Here is a 15,322-nt window from a genome sequence, read left to right as displayed (position 1 = left end):
TATATATATATATATATGGTGCTACATACCTGCAGAAATCCATGAATGTAAAGGTACAAATAGAGAATAATGCTTCTGAATCAAAAGAAGAGTAGTAACACTGACATAAAGGCATTGCTATATTTTATGCAACTTCAAAAACATATCTTTTTTTGATAAGTAATGCAACTTTTGACATTTTGCATTGTGCAGTAACAATTTTTTTTATAAAAATGGTAGACCATTACAAGGGATATATGCATAACAACTGACAGTATACACATTTTTAATAGTATGACTGTAATTTAGCTTGCCATAATAGGTTGGTCATCATTTTTATCAATGAATGTTTATCATATAGATTTTCCTATGATTACCTAATAAATGATATGATTGTGTAAATAATTTCACCATCATCACTCAGAGAAGTACAAACACATCAATAATAGTTAATTTTAATGACCAGATGAAGTAGGGAGGTATTGGTCAAACCTGCAGGCACCATGACCCAACCGAGAGTTTTTCAACATCCCCGAGTAATACCAGGAGATCTCTTAACATATCCTCGTCAATCTTGAAATCACTATGATAACTTTCATAATCATCTGTCGTCCTAAAGAAATCTAGCTTAGCATGGACTAGAGCTGATACGTTCTCAAGAAGAACAATTTTTTTATGAAAACATCCTTCAATCTCCAGCGAAGTAATATTCCTAGCATCTATTATCAGCTCTGCATCATTGTCGTCATCAAGCTCGTCATGTACTTGTTGCCAATATCCACTGATCACCAACTTCTTCACACTTTTGGAGTTAATTTTAAATAAATTAACCCCATAACACATGCTAAACTTGAGAGACTCCAAAGAAGGACATCCAGAACATATCGCGTCAACGATATCACTGTTCAACTCAGCTTTCCTAATAACCAAAACCTTTAGAGAAGGCCAATTTATCCCCTCCTTTGGTACAAGATTACAATTGCACAAACTCATTTCTCGAAAACAGGCGTTGGAGTACAAAATCTGGGGTAAATTGTAAAAATTGTCTGAACCCCTTGTCATCAGATACAACTCCAGTTCTTCAACATATTTATTGTGTACAAATAACATCCATTTATTAACACACTTAACAAGTTTTTTATTGTAACGAAATTCAACCGAAAACTTGTTCAACTTATTAGGCTTAGATAGAAGCAATGTATCATCAACCGAAGTTATGAATGCAGTTACAGAGTAATGAGATTTTCCAGTGCACCTGAAAACCAGATTATGTGCTGAGGTCCATAAAAGGCGCCATCTTTTTGAGAGAATTGCAGTTCTCCTAACTTCTTCCATCCGCAAGTAAGAGAGGATGTGAAGTACCAAAGGATCCGTCAAGGCGCTAAGTCGATCTGGTCTTTCGATTTTACGAATTTTCCAGCTAATGGGTTCATCATCATAAGTATCAGAACAGTAATGTGGAGAGATTTGTGGAGAATCATCATCGATTTCTCGTCCATGTGAAGAATCAGACATGGTGAAAATTGAAGAACTGAATTGATCAGTTGAACAAAAACTGGGGCGCAGGGTTTTAAGTTTCAACAAAAAACTCGGGTTTATCAGGAATGAAATATATACACTCAAAATTTACCCTCCAATCTTGGTGAGTGATCTAAGAAAGTGATTTAATAACCCTAATTTAATAAATTATAAAACGTACGTTCGATATTTGATTCGATATTTTACGATTTGTTTTTGAAAAACTAAAAGTGGATATCAAATATGTTGACTTTTTTTTACGTTATGAAAGGTTTGTTTAATATTTGATACGTTAGTTTTTAGAGAAATTACGTATAAAGTATATGCCCCTAAACTATTCGAAAAGGTCTATATACCCTCCTTTTAAAGTTTGGCTCACTCATGCTCTCGCCGTTCAAATTTTGGCCTAAATATGTCCTTATGGGCGTTAGTGGATATATTGGACATATCCAACTCATTTTTTATTTCTTTAAATGACACATGGAATTGTGATGTCATTTTGACCTTATCACATTGCATTTATATGAAAATGGAAAGGTTGTTACCGACTAACCTCTCAAACCCTAACATCATTTGAACACGTTATAAAACAAAATGAGATTCACAGAGTTTTTCTTCATTCCTTCAATCAAAATCATTACAATACGAACACAATCGAAGACATTTACAATAGAAAAATCGATCAAAATCAACCAACAATGTTTAAAAGGAACAATTTATTGGTGGTTCAATGATTCAATAGGAAAATGACGTAGTTAAGGTATCTGAGGGAAAAAACCCAACAAGTTTAGAGATCTGTTTATGAGTTCGGCCTATTTGATATGTTGGTATCTTTTAAGCCATATGTTAGGTTTTAGAAAACTCATGTATAGAGGTTAAATTTTCACTCTCAAACGTAACCGTATAACAATAATATATTAGTGTAATTCCACTGAATTAGGTATGCGAGGATAAAAACATATACAAACCTTATCTTTACGTCATATGTTATTCCTGGAAGACTTCTCAAACCCTAATATTATTACTTATCAAGCATAGATCAATCAAGATATCCAGGTCACTCATTTATGTTACTCACATATATAGTAAGCAATTTAAGGTAGATGTCAGGTATTTGATTTTAATGACTCTGTAACTAGTATTTAAAGAAAAATATTAAAATTTCAAAGTTTTTTGTGGTACGATAATTAAACTTCAATTCAATAAATCGATCTTCGATGATTTGTGTTCATCTATAATAATACATACATAATAGAATATATAAAAGTTTTTAAAACCTTGTTAAATTTTGAAATAATTTTAAACACCTCCCTCTAGACTTACCTCAATAATATATATCCCTCTTGTAATATGAAAATATTATATTTACCAATATTGCTTTCATTTGCTTGTTACAAATTTAATTTAGATGATATATAATTTTAGCAATTACATTACCTAAAATTAGTTTTGTTACAAGCAAATTAAAATAAGGGTGATGAATATGATATATCAAACAACTAGGGATATTGTATTATTAAGACCAAACTAAAGGAGTTTTTTCGAAGCTATCTCTAAATATTTACTCTGCACTTATTAGATAGGGATAATTTTGAAATAAATAACTGTTCTCTAAAATAAACTTGCAAAGAAAATTAACATAATCAACAAAAATTAAGAATGTGTATGTATTGATAAAAAACAATTACTTACGAGTTACGAGTCCTAGGATATTGGAAAATTTTTGATAGGGAGCGTTTCTCTCCTAATGACACCTTAGTGGTGCGAATTTGGAATAATCGGGTCCTAATGCAGCTACCGGACCAGTGGAAAAAAAATTCTCTTAATGAAGAAGAATAAAAATAATATAAATAAATTTTTTTCAAATTACCCAGTATCCAAGTCGTTGTAGTATAGTGGTAAGTATTCCCGCCTGTCACGCGGGTGACCCGGGTTCGATCCCCGGCAACGGCGATTTTTTTTTTAAAAGATATTTAAATTATAATTTCACAAAGGGTAATAATGGAAAATATGATTTAACTGTAATTAAATATTTGTTTCAATAGGATCGCATTGCCTTACAAATTCAGTTAATATGAAATAGAGGCAAGGGTGGACGTTGCTAGTCTTTTCGATTTTCCTCAACATATTCCCTTATATTTCTTCAATGGTTGTATGAGATTTGACAATTTATATGCTTGTTCTGTACATGTAAATATGAAGTATGAAGAATAAATGATACTGAGAGGCTACGTTGATCATCGGCCTCTCCAAATATGTTGTTGTTGCACCCGTGTCAGATCCTCTGAAAATGTCCTCCAATTGGAGGATCTAACATAAGACTATAACTTTTTCATCTTCCACACCATATCTTTGAACCCTTCCCCCTTTCAGAGTGTCCTAGTTGCTTCATTGTTGCTTTGGCCTCGCGCAATTTATTCTTGTAATCCTTCTTCCATGCTTCAAATCTAATCTTCAGCTTCTGGAGCTCATCGTTAGGCCTGAGGGCGGAAGCCTCCTCTCCTGTATTACATTGATCGTGGACGACAAAATTTTGATAGTGATTGACCATGTCCATCACATGATGGTTATTACACTTGCTCTTGGGATTTAATCTCCCACTTGGTTGTGGTTGTGTATCATGTACCTCATCAGGATGATTCAATGCACTTGGGAATCCACTATGCACATTTTCATCTTGATCTTGAAGTATCAGTAGTCTGAGTTTTCCCTTAGTCTTTTCGTCCCCGTGTTTTTCCCTTTCTGCAGCCAGACTTATCTGCAAGATAATACACAAATCTCTTTTGGTTAAAGCAAATAATGCTAAGCAATCTCACCGATGTTATATAAGAAGTAATCTGCAGCACGCTCACTTGTATAGACGTTAACTGATCTTGCCACATCTTCTCCATTGCTTTCATTTTTGATTCATACTGATTCCACTTAATCTCATAATGCTGAATATGTAGCCTCAAAGCTGCATTTTCCTCTTTCTTTCTCTCCAGAGCAGCCTCTGTCTTCAAAATATGCCTCTGAAGATCAAGTAGAACTGAACGCGGTACCTGAAGGGCGTTTCATTCAAGCAGCTAAACTGATTAAGATATGTCATTGTTGATGTTTTTCAGCACATTGATCAAAGAAATAAAGCACACCTTAGTTTCTGGTTCCTTATTGTCAAGGTCATTCTTTTCCCTAATGTTCTGAACACAAGATCGTTTTCCATCACCCGAGAGATTGAACTGCTTTCGAGTTAACCAACCTCGAATAACTACAAAATGTAAAGAGAAGAGTTAAGGGCCATTTCAAAAGCTATATATTCGAATCTTTGGATTAAGCATTCTATAATCTTACCAGATTGCAAACATAAGGCTGCAGTTCGCTGTCGTTCTGTTCTTTTATGTAGATACTTCTTTATGTGTTTCTGTATAATGATAACTGCTGTTAACCTCCTAGTGAGATCTTGATAACACTTTCTTGTGATTTCACCGCGCACAACTGCAAGAATGGATGGACTATGGTTGAGCTTCAAGCATCAAAATTACAAAGGAAAATACAATACATGCTGAGGTCCTTTTTTCTTGAGGCTTATGTATTTAAGTACTGTTATATGATAGTATTATAGAATATGAAGTTTTGTGAGTTACATGATTGTAGAGCTACTGCTCCTGTTTTAAGCTCATGATAGTACTGGCGGGCTTGATAGCCGCGAAAGCATCTCTGAATTTGCAGAACTCCACTTAGTTCAGCTCCTTCTCTCTGATCAACCATCAAACAAATCTATGAAATAAACCACACACCATCAAAATTTTGTTGAAATTATGAGAAATATGACTATGATTCAGTCTAAATAAGATGCAATGTGAATTTTCCTTTGTACATTCTGTCATCTAATTAATAAATACTTAACATTTGCCAATCGGTGAAGATAATCCTATCGACACTTAGGTAATGATCATACAGTAAATTTCATCAACTAATACAATTAAGAAATTAATGCACCCACAGGTGTAGCCTAGCGATCAACAAATTGAAGATAAATCATCATAATTCTAGCAAAAAGTCATAATAAATAACTAGATGGTTTCTTCCATTCTACCTAAACCAGAGTTATGCAGTACGAGTGTTGACGGGAGGTAGCAGGTATCCAATGGTTCAAATTCTATCAAAAGGTCAAAAAAAAATAGCTAGGTTATTTTCCTTCCATTCTACCTAAACCTTAGAGTTAAGCAGTACGAATGCTGACGGGAGGTAGCAGGTACCCAATGAAGAAAGTATAGAACAGTCGAGACGCGAACAAGTTAACAAAATTAATACCTTATCTGTCATGGCTACAGAGTCCCTCTCTGCTGCTGAAGTACCCCATTGATCAACAAATACATTTTCTTGAACCCTAATATCTTCAAGATTGCTCTTTTCTTTACCAAATGTCAATTTCCTTCTCCCCTTAGGCAACCTAGCCTTAATAACAGGCCTAAAAGGCAAAGGTGGTGGCAAATCATTTGTTTCTTCATCTTCTTGCTGAAGTTCCTCTAACATAAGCTCTAATGTACTAAGATTCTTCATCTGATAAGTTGTCACCATCACAGAAGACACAAACAAACAAATATATAAAACAAAACAAGAACTGAGAGTTTGTCAACTGTTCTTGTTGTTGTTTGGCTTTACTTGAGATGCCAAAAATTTAAGCATGTTTTGAAGAATAATAAGAGGTTGCATGTGTAAATTGTCAGAAAGATTTGCTTTTTTTTCACAGCTTTTTTGCTTTGTTTGAAAGAAGTACTTGAAGGTTCAAGTAGGTCCATTTATATATTTATAATTTTGTAGCAATTCTTGGAAAACAAAATGGATACTTTAAAAATTGATTGGAGGCCACAAAATATGAACTCATTGGTGTTGCTGTATGATGAAGAAATGGAAAACAAGAATGGTTGGTATAATTACTCCTTGGGACATCCCAATATAGATTTATAAAGAGCTTATACATTATATATTTGTAATTTAATTAGGTGCCCAGACCAGCTTACACGCACTTTGATATGTTTTTGCAAGATACATGTCATCTCTCATCAACAATAGGTATCAGATAACTCTGTCTACTGTATTTGCTAGAAGTTGAAGCTATACGACACAGGTTACTTGCTATAATAGGTGAAATGACGGTGTAAAAATGTTATACTAATTGTATATATAATCTAAAAAAAAAATTAATTTTGTGTTTTTCTTTCTGAGAATTCTCTCATAATTTGTCACATTTCTAAACAGCTACTATAACTTAGAAGTACTTCCTTTTTCCTCACTTTAAAGTGACCTAAATTGACTTCAAAGTAATATTTGGCATCAGTCTCCAAAATTTAGAGAACTATAGTAAGCAATTTATAAATTTTCTTAATTACATTTGTTCAATCATTTCCTCTCTAAAAATTGGACTAGTCAAAAGCTTGGATTTTCAAAAGAAATCTTCTTTTTTTTTGTTATTATTTACAGAAAATCTTAGCAAGATCTCAATTATAGTATATGATTAAATTAAACAAGATTTCATTACCTAATCCTATCCAGTGAATTTAGAATTTATTAGATGATTAGATCCAATGCATGGTTAAGATCCAATGCATGGTTAATTAGATGGAATTATTAAATGTGATATGAAGAAACTACTACTACTACTACTAAAATTTTAATTATTTAGGGTTTAATTGCATGTTATATGTCTAATGAGAGTTTGAAGAAGAAAGTGGGGGAAATGATTAAGGGGTATGATCAATGTGCCTCGAGCTCCTGAATTTTGTCTATTAAAATTGGACAAATATTATACTTTGGTACTTGGATATTATTCATTTTTAAGCATTGGTTTCATATCATGAGACACAAAAGCTAATTGGTTAAAGAAATTCATGGAAAGATGTACCCCACTAATTTAAATATCTCTAAAATTTTGTCATGCCAAAAAGTTGGGATGGTTCAATGTTTAGATGAATAAAATTATCTCATGTCTATGATGGTGGCAGCAGATAATATATTTTGATAAGATAATTGAAATACATACGAGCTAGCTAGGTTGGTGACGGAGTTGAGATTTTCATTTAAGGTTTTAAACTAAGGAAAAAAATAAGCATACGAATAAGTCGAAGAGATTTCAACATACTTTTGTATACATTAAAAAAACTTTAATCATATATAAATAATATTTTTTTTGTTGTAATTTACGGGAAATATTTCGAATTTTGAGATTCAAACGAGTTTATTTTTTATTGTAAATTTTCCATATATCTTTTAAATATTTTGAATTGTTAATTATTGTGACTTGTAGTACTTTTTACGTATTTTACGAATATATAAATTTCATTTTTTAAAAAATTAAAGATTCCATAAGCAAAAATTTGATCAAGTTGTTTGACTCTTAAAAAACGAAATGTATTACGTAAATCCTATGTAAAAGTAATTCAATTGACCTTGCTTGGTTCTACCTAGCTTCGTCCCGAATCTTAATACAACTATTATATACTATTATCATTAAGGACCCATTTGGTAGGAGGTATTAATCCAAAGAATCCATGGATTAAAATTTAGTGCAACAAAAACATTATTTGGTTGCTTTATTTAACTTAATCCATGGATTAGTTATACCTCAGGGATAGCTAATTCAAGGTTTAGCAATCCTTGGATAAGATCCCTAAATGACTAAAATATCCCAAATCTTTTTTGTAATTAATGTTTTTTTTTATTTATATGAAAATATATGTAAATATTCATTTAAATTCTCCAAATTTGATCCATGTAATTTGATGATTTCATAAACTAATATTTTTTCTCCATGTTTGAGTTGTTATATTGGGTTGATTTTTTTGGATTTTTTTTTTAATAAATGTAGTTCGTCGATTAACCACTTGATTTTTTTAAAAAAAAAATAAGATTCGTGTATTCAAACAATTTAAATAGCCTTGAATCCATGTTTAAGTTCAAGGTATATTTGACCACCAAAAAATTAGAACTATACGTGTGACATATCACATCTCAAAATTAATAATATATATATATATATATATATATATATATATATATATATTAGTATTTAACTTGACTAATTAAATGAAATACAAAAATCTCACAATAATTCAAGGGTATAGTAGGAAATATACTTTTTCTAGAGTTTTAAATCAAACATAAGACTAAGTAGGAAACAATAAACCAAGACACTTGATAAAAATTAATCCCTGCATTACTAATTCATCCGTTAATAATCCCCATATTATGCATCTTTGTATCAAACGATCCCTAATAGAAAAAATGAATGTAAATGAGTTCATACCCATAAGACTAGTGTTTTTAGTATGATTTCCATTTGAAAATAAATGGAAAAGACAAGTTACATCCACAAATGAAGAAAGCAATTGTACTCCAAGGATTAATTGGTAATTTAAACCGTTTAATTTAACAACTTACATGTAATCCCAATTCATTTAACAATACTAATATTTAATTCGATTTGATATTCGCACTGTGTAAGGTCTTATTCGAAGGAAAACACTCTCTATCAAAAAAATTTTAAATACAAAACTCGAATTTCATACTTTTAATTAAAAAAAAAAGCGGTAAAAAGCGAAATAAAATGAACTATCGATAGACCAATCCAATTTCAGATGCAGTTAGTTAAGTTGGACCCAGTTGGAAAAAAACATTAGCCAAATTAAATCCATTGGATTAGTGTGGCCTGTGGGTATGTCAATTATTATTTTAGTCAAAATAATTATGATTTGTGCCCCCCACCCAATAGGACTGGAATATTAGGAATTTTCAGATTTAACAATAAAATGTATTGTGAAGAAGAGCAGTTTGAAAATTAAGTTTCATAATTTTATTTTATATATAAAAGAAACAAACAGATTAAAAAAATGTTTTTAAAATATTAAGAATATCTTAAAATTATTCTTGTAATTCCACCTATTGAATCACATTTATCCTTGATACTAAATTTAGAAAAAGTTACACGAACGGGTACATTTTAATAAATAATTACTGATTTTAGCAATATTTTTTTATTTATCAATACTATATTAAAAGTTAATCATGTATGCAAAATTATGTATTATAATTATTTTTTTGAAATTTATTATGTTCGTTTGGTAAAAAATTGACTCATTATATTATACGTGTATTAAAATGTGTGGTAAATATGTTATCCATCATTAAAAGTTAAACTTGAATTATATGTGAATAATAAATTATTTTTTATAGTATATATTAAATTTATATCATAAATAAATTAAAAGTGATCAAGTAAAAGAAAAAGTTATTGCTACAAATGATAAATATATCTTTACTATAGTATATTTACGTAAATTTTCTCAAATTTATCCCTCGAACCCCTCATATTACAAGAAGTTGAAGTAAAATATGTTCACGTTTAAATTAAATATATGGCATCAATTTATTTATCTACTTATTAATTAACGAAGTGTACAAATATTCGTTTTTGGATTCAAAGTAAAATTTATACCATATGTTAAATTATTTTTGCAAGTTTTCCTTCTTTAGACATAATTTTAGTTCATGTTTGACTTTGACTGTACTCCTTTTATTCCGTATAAGCTAATTTTTGAGGTATTTCACACCTTTTATGAAAAGTAGATTATTTAGTTTTCCATTTCATCTTTATTAATTATTATCAAATTTGTGACTAAAATAATTTAAATTTTAATTAATCACTAATTTCAATATTAAGTAATGAAGGTAAAATTTAAAAAAACATTCTAAAAATAGTCTTTAAAATTAAATAATTAAGTTAATTTATAAAAATAAAAAAATGCCTCAAAAACTAACTTAATATGAAATGGATAGAATATATTTAGCCTTATAGAGGTTAAACATCATGTATTTTTACTTAAAGTTTGTAATATATCCATCCTATATTAATTGATCTTTTTTTATATGTATATTAAGAAATCATAATTAAAAAGATAATTTTACTAATTCACCCTTTAATTTTCTTTTAGAAAAATTCAATTCTACCAGTCATAGTTTTAGGAGTGTTTATGGTTCGGTTTGAATCAGTTATTGATTAAAACCAAAATTAAATCAATCTAAGTCGATTTTTAAATTTCTAAAATCAAACGAAAAAAATAACAGTGGGTTTGATTATTCTCGATTTTGATTCAATTTTTTGATTTTTTGTCGGTTTGAGAGCAATAAAATTTTTGAGAACATATGTATCTCGATAGACATGGATACCTACTACATGAACAATCTATTGAGAAATTATCACATCCCAAGACTACACGCTAAAAGTTAGGGGCAATCTCGGATTGCAATCGGTGTACTTGACCTCTCGGAGGTCTTGTACAAGCCCTTACATATCATTCATCGCATAAACATAGAGTGCGAAATCAAAACTTTTCACTAAACATATCATAGTCTTTAAAAACTCTTTCATATAAAGCAATAAGAAATACTAAGTCTCAATCTCATCATCTTAAGACACAAGAATACTTGGGACACGACCCATACTTCAAAATACGAATATAGAAATACTTAGTCTATTACAATACTTTGAATGGAAAACATAAAAGACATATATGCTCTCGAGTCAAATGAGGACATACTTCAACTTCTCTTGAACGGTGCTTTGGCTTAGTCTTCACTTCCCAAAAGCTCATCACCTACCATGAACTATATAGATAGATAAAAGCATGGAGTTAGTACAACCACATGTACTAAGTATGACATTATATATAGAAATCATGAAAATGGACATTTATTGGAAATATGCATATTTTCTTTTTAGAAATCATATTAAAATTATAAGAACAACATTTATCAACTTGGAAAACATTTAAGACTACATTTAAACAAATTAATGCATTTTTAGTCTCACTTAACAGTGAGTCGATTCACTATTACAATGAAGTCTATTCACTATACAGTGAGGCATTCAACCTTCACTTTAGGCACCCTTTAGCATGTAGTTATCTCACTCATAATTATCCTAAGATTCACTTAAGTCACACAAAGAGAGACCGTCCATACACCCTCTCCAGATGTGCCTAAACGACCCTTAATATTACTATAATTAGTCATATACACACTTCAAGACATCAAACATATCAACACATAGACACTATGACATTTCCTCATCAAAGGCTATCAAAAGACTTACTTAAGTAGATTAAGAAAATGTCCATGATTGACCTCTTCAAGACTACCTAAATAATCCTTAAGACTTCCTAAGTTCGGATTATGTCCACATAATCAATATCTTCCCTAACTAGAGTCATTCTTAAGACTTATCTAGGTAAGATACAAAGTGACCATTTCTATGCCCCCTTCACACCTTAACTAGACAACCCTTAACTACTCTAGATAGGTACTTATTCCATTTACATATTTTATAACATAAGTCATTAGTTCATTAGTTTATTATTACTAATACATCACATAAATGAAATTCAAGTAACGGTCTAAGACAAAACCTAGGGACTTTAACTAACACCTTCAAAGCCTATTGTGCAATGTCTAGATAGAGTCCCATACCACCACCTAAACTTCATAGAACTTCTCCAGTATTAATAAGTATCCCACATGATGAGAATAGACAATAACCGACATAGACCATGATAGCTAGATATGAAATCCGGAATCTAACCTACTCCGATGAGGGTGTTCTACTTGCCAAGGGTAGAACTAGGACCATCCCATGTAAACACATGGTTAAGGAATATGAAGGGCTTTTATGCACACTAGTCTCATTTTCAAGTAGAGGTACATTGTACTCTAGTCTCATTCTTAAGTAGAGCTACTTCCCATTACATAATCACTCGGTGCTAGCCTTGAAACTCGTAGAGTAATTAACATTAAAAGATCACATGAAGAGGGTTCCTTATCTAGTTCATAACCCAATCACATTCACCCTACCAAAGAGGTCCACTAGGGCTACTTTCCAATGACGACTAAGATAGCTCATTATGACTTTCCTAAGGATTAATATGATGTCATTCCAGCCAATTAACCTTAAGTCCACCATTTCTTTACATGAAGGATACCATTACGGCTCTCGACTTCAACATTCATAACATAACCTTTACCACGTACATGACCTTCTTAACATCCTCTAAGGTCTCACATATCTTTCATTCATTCATGACAAGGGTGCACAAATCCTACCTAGTCAAGGCATCTCATATTCACATATCATTCATACATATGTCAAGTAAGGGACACAAGTCTACCAAACAAGACACAACATTATTTTCCCTTATCACATATAACATATCATTCTTTTAAGCACTTAGGATTGACCCTTATCTTCTTAATGTCATTCTATACATTACTATATCATTATCAATATAACCATCATAACTCATATAGTCAAGTAGGAACAATCATGTATCAACATCTAAGGCTACATATATAAGCACATAGTCATAGTCTAACATGATCACCTACATAACCTCAATAGAACACATATTTTCACATTGCTTAACTTGTAGGTATATATCATCATACTTCACATGATCAACTACACAAGTAGCCACATTACTTCAAGTAGTGCCAACAAGGTTATGATCATCATATTGCATAAAGTAACGCCGACAAGGCCACGTCAATGGCAAGTAAGACACATAACACCGACACCATAAGTGGACCATACCAATCACAACATAATTGAAATATAAATAACATCAAAATAAGATAAATAGGGCAGCTTTCCCCCTCAACACCTTAACTTGATGTTAATTCATCCAATTCAATAACATAAGATCCTTTACCAATGACCATGAACAATAATTCAATATGGCAACTATGATAATCAATGAAACTAGGTCAATTCAATAGAGATTCAAAAATCTAAGATAACCTAGATATCAATTGAACACAATTCTTACATCATTAGAAAGCACATAGAAATCCACACTAGAATTCAACAACATTAGGTTAATATCAAGTAACCCATAACTTAGTCAAAATCTAGGGTTCATCCAATTTATGGGTTCATAGGTAATTTAGGTTAAAATCATCAATACAACATCAATTAAATCATTATCCAATGTTTAGAAATCATTAATGCAAGAATCCGTGGTAGAATCATGAAATTGGACAATTCAACTTTGAAAATTTTAGAAAACATCTTGAGAATTGAGGCTCCTTGATGAAACGAGTTTCATGGATCAATATCCATACCTTGATGAATCTAATTATTCACTTTGATGAAGAATTTTCACTCAAAACGTCACACCAAGCTCTTCCTTGATTTGGGACTTCAATGGAGTCTTTGAAAGTTCTTAAGGGATTTTGGGGTTTTGATTTGAAAGAATGAAATATTCTAAGTGTTAAACACTTATATACTTATTTAAAATACCCAAAAGACCCTTAATAAACCGCCAATACTCTTATTTGGAAGTAGGATAAAATTACAACATCACCCCTTAACTTAACAGTGAGTTGCACGCAGGCACAGGCTCACAGACGACTGACCCATCGACGGGGCGTCAGTCCACTACGGACCGTGCTGTCCACCGTCGATTGGGTCAGAGCCTGGAAAATGGAAGCTTGGCTTCCTAATCTAAGGCTCCAACGACGCCCACCACCTACGGGGCGTCGACCAGGCCATTGACCGTCGATTTCCCTCCATAGGTGGACTGCCTTTGGGCAGTTTTGGCCACCAACATGGGTCCTTCCTAAAGGACCCTTGGTTGGTCCTTGGGGATGTTTGCGCGGGCGTTTCCAACCAAATATGATCGTCTATGAGTCTATCACCTCTCACATGAATTTCACCCAAAACGAACACGTAAAACTCAACGAAACATGCCTAGACACACAAGGTCATTTCAAGGCACATCTTTCGAACGTCATGGACAATCTTGGACGTTTGACCTCCGAACTCCACGAAACTTGACACACTGCCTATACGTGCTATAATAACTCATTTAAGGACCTTACAACCTCATGAATAACACATACACACACAGAACCACATATGAGACACCTAAGTGATTTAGTCGTCAAACGTCTTGGTCATCCCTTGACGTTTGACTTCCAATGCACCTAATACTTTATCTACTGCCTTTACACCATATAATAGATTTATTTAGGACCTCAGACCATCAAGACCAACATGTTAGGCTCTAGTTCACCTAAGTCATTTTCGGGGTCTTACAAAAATGTAACATAAGTTCCATTAAACAATTCACAATACAAAAGTTATTATCATACGAACAAAGTGACTCAACTAAAAAAAGTGTGACTATATTATGTGAGGTAAGGTAGACATCGATTAAAGTAATGAAGTTTGATGAACTTGGACTTAAGGTTGTAATAGTTGAGCTAAAATTTAAGTGTTGGCTTGAGAAAATGGTAAAGTTAAAAACTCAAGGTAATAAAAATTTAACAAAATATTTACATTTTATTTATGAATAATATATATCTAATTTTTCGGTTCGGTTCGATTATTTTTTTGGTTGTTTCTTAGTAAAATCAAAATCAAACCATACGTATCGGTCTTCAAAATTTAAAATCAAACCTTATCAAACCAAACCAAATATCAAATTTTTCATCGATTTGATTTGAGTTGCGATTCAGTTTGATTTTTAACCATAACCATGAACAACCCTACATAATTTGACTTACACACCTAATAGAAAAAATAATGATATAAGTAATTTACCAATTCATTTGTCAATTAAATAATGACTTAAAAATAATTTAAAAAATAAATATTTAATTCTGACAATATAAAGCATAAAGATTTAAAACATTAGATATTTTTTTTGGAATAATTGTATAGAATGACAAACTGATAATGTAAAGTAAATATAATAGCTACTAGTTAATGTATTTGTGTTCCATAGCAAACTGT

The 15,322-nt window shown here is 31.6% G+C and overlaps 2 protein-coding genes and 1 non-coding gene across 5 annotated transcripts in view; 1 reads left to right on the top strand and 2 right to left on the bottom strand.

The window, feature by feature from the left end:
• Window positions 1-1,611, bottom strand: part of LOC107010438 (putative F-box/LRR-repeat protein At5g02930) — a 4,283-nt gene extending 2,672 nt beyond the window's left edge. The window contains exon 1 of one of the 2 annotated variants that reach the window (XM_027914410.1): window positions 472-1,611. In XM_027914410.1, coding sequence (XP_027770211.1) covers window positions 472-1,494 — 1,023 coding nt within the window. In that variant the 5' untranslated portion in view covers window positions 1,495-1,611. The remainder of the gene's footprint in view (window positions 1-471) is intronic. The other variant, XM_015209723.2, reaches the window with a different exon arrangement.
• Window positions 1,612-3,378: 1,767 nt separating this feature from the next.
• Window positions 3,379-3,450, top strand: TRNAD-GUC. The gene has a single exon. It is a non-coding gene; the product is annotated as a tRNA-Asp (tRNA).
• Window positions 3,451-3,496: 46 nt separating this feature from the next.
• On the bottom strand, window positions 3,497-6,539 carry LOC107010427 (myosin-1-like). 2 transcript variants are annotated; one of them, XM_015209711.2, is made up of 6 exons: window positions 5,791-6,539; window positions 5,121-5,232; window positions 4,828-4,971; window positions 4,629-4,744; window positions 4,350-4,538; window positions 3,497-4,255 (listed from the first exon to the last, which is right to left on the bottom strand). In XM_015209711.2, the coding sequence occupies exons 1-6, from the start codon at window positions 6,055-6,057 to the stop codon at window positions 3,830-3,832; spliced, it is 1,254 nt and encodes a 417-aa protein (XP_015065197.1). In that variant the 5' UTR covers window positions 6,058-6,539; the 3' UTR covers window positions 3,497-3,829. The 2 variants fall into 2 exon arrangements, with proteins under 2 accessions (XP_015065197.1, XP_015065196.1); XM_015209710.2 differs by having other exon boundaries at window positions 5,121-5,253; window positions 5,791-6,536.
• Window positions 6,540-15,322: the final 8,783 nt, after the last annotated feature.

The sequence above is a fragment of the Solanum pennellii genome, chromosome 2 (assembly GCF_001406875.1).
Source record: "Solanum pennellii chromosome 2, SPENNV200".
In the NCBI taxonomy this organism is placed as follows: domain Eukaryota; kingdom Viridiplantae; phylum Streptophyta; class Magnoliopsida; order Solanales; family Solanaceae; genus Solanum; species Solanum pennellii.
The sequence above is the reverse complement of the archived record's forward strand: the minus strand, read 5'-3'. Positions and strand labels throughout refer to the sequence as shown.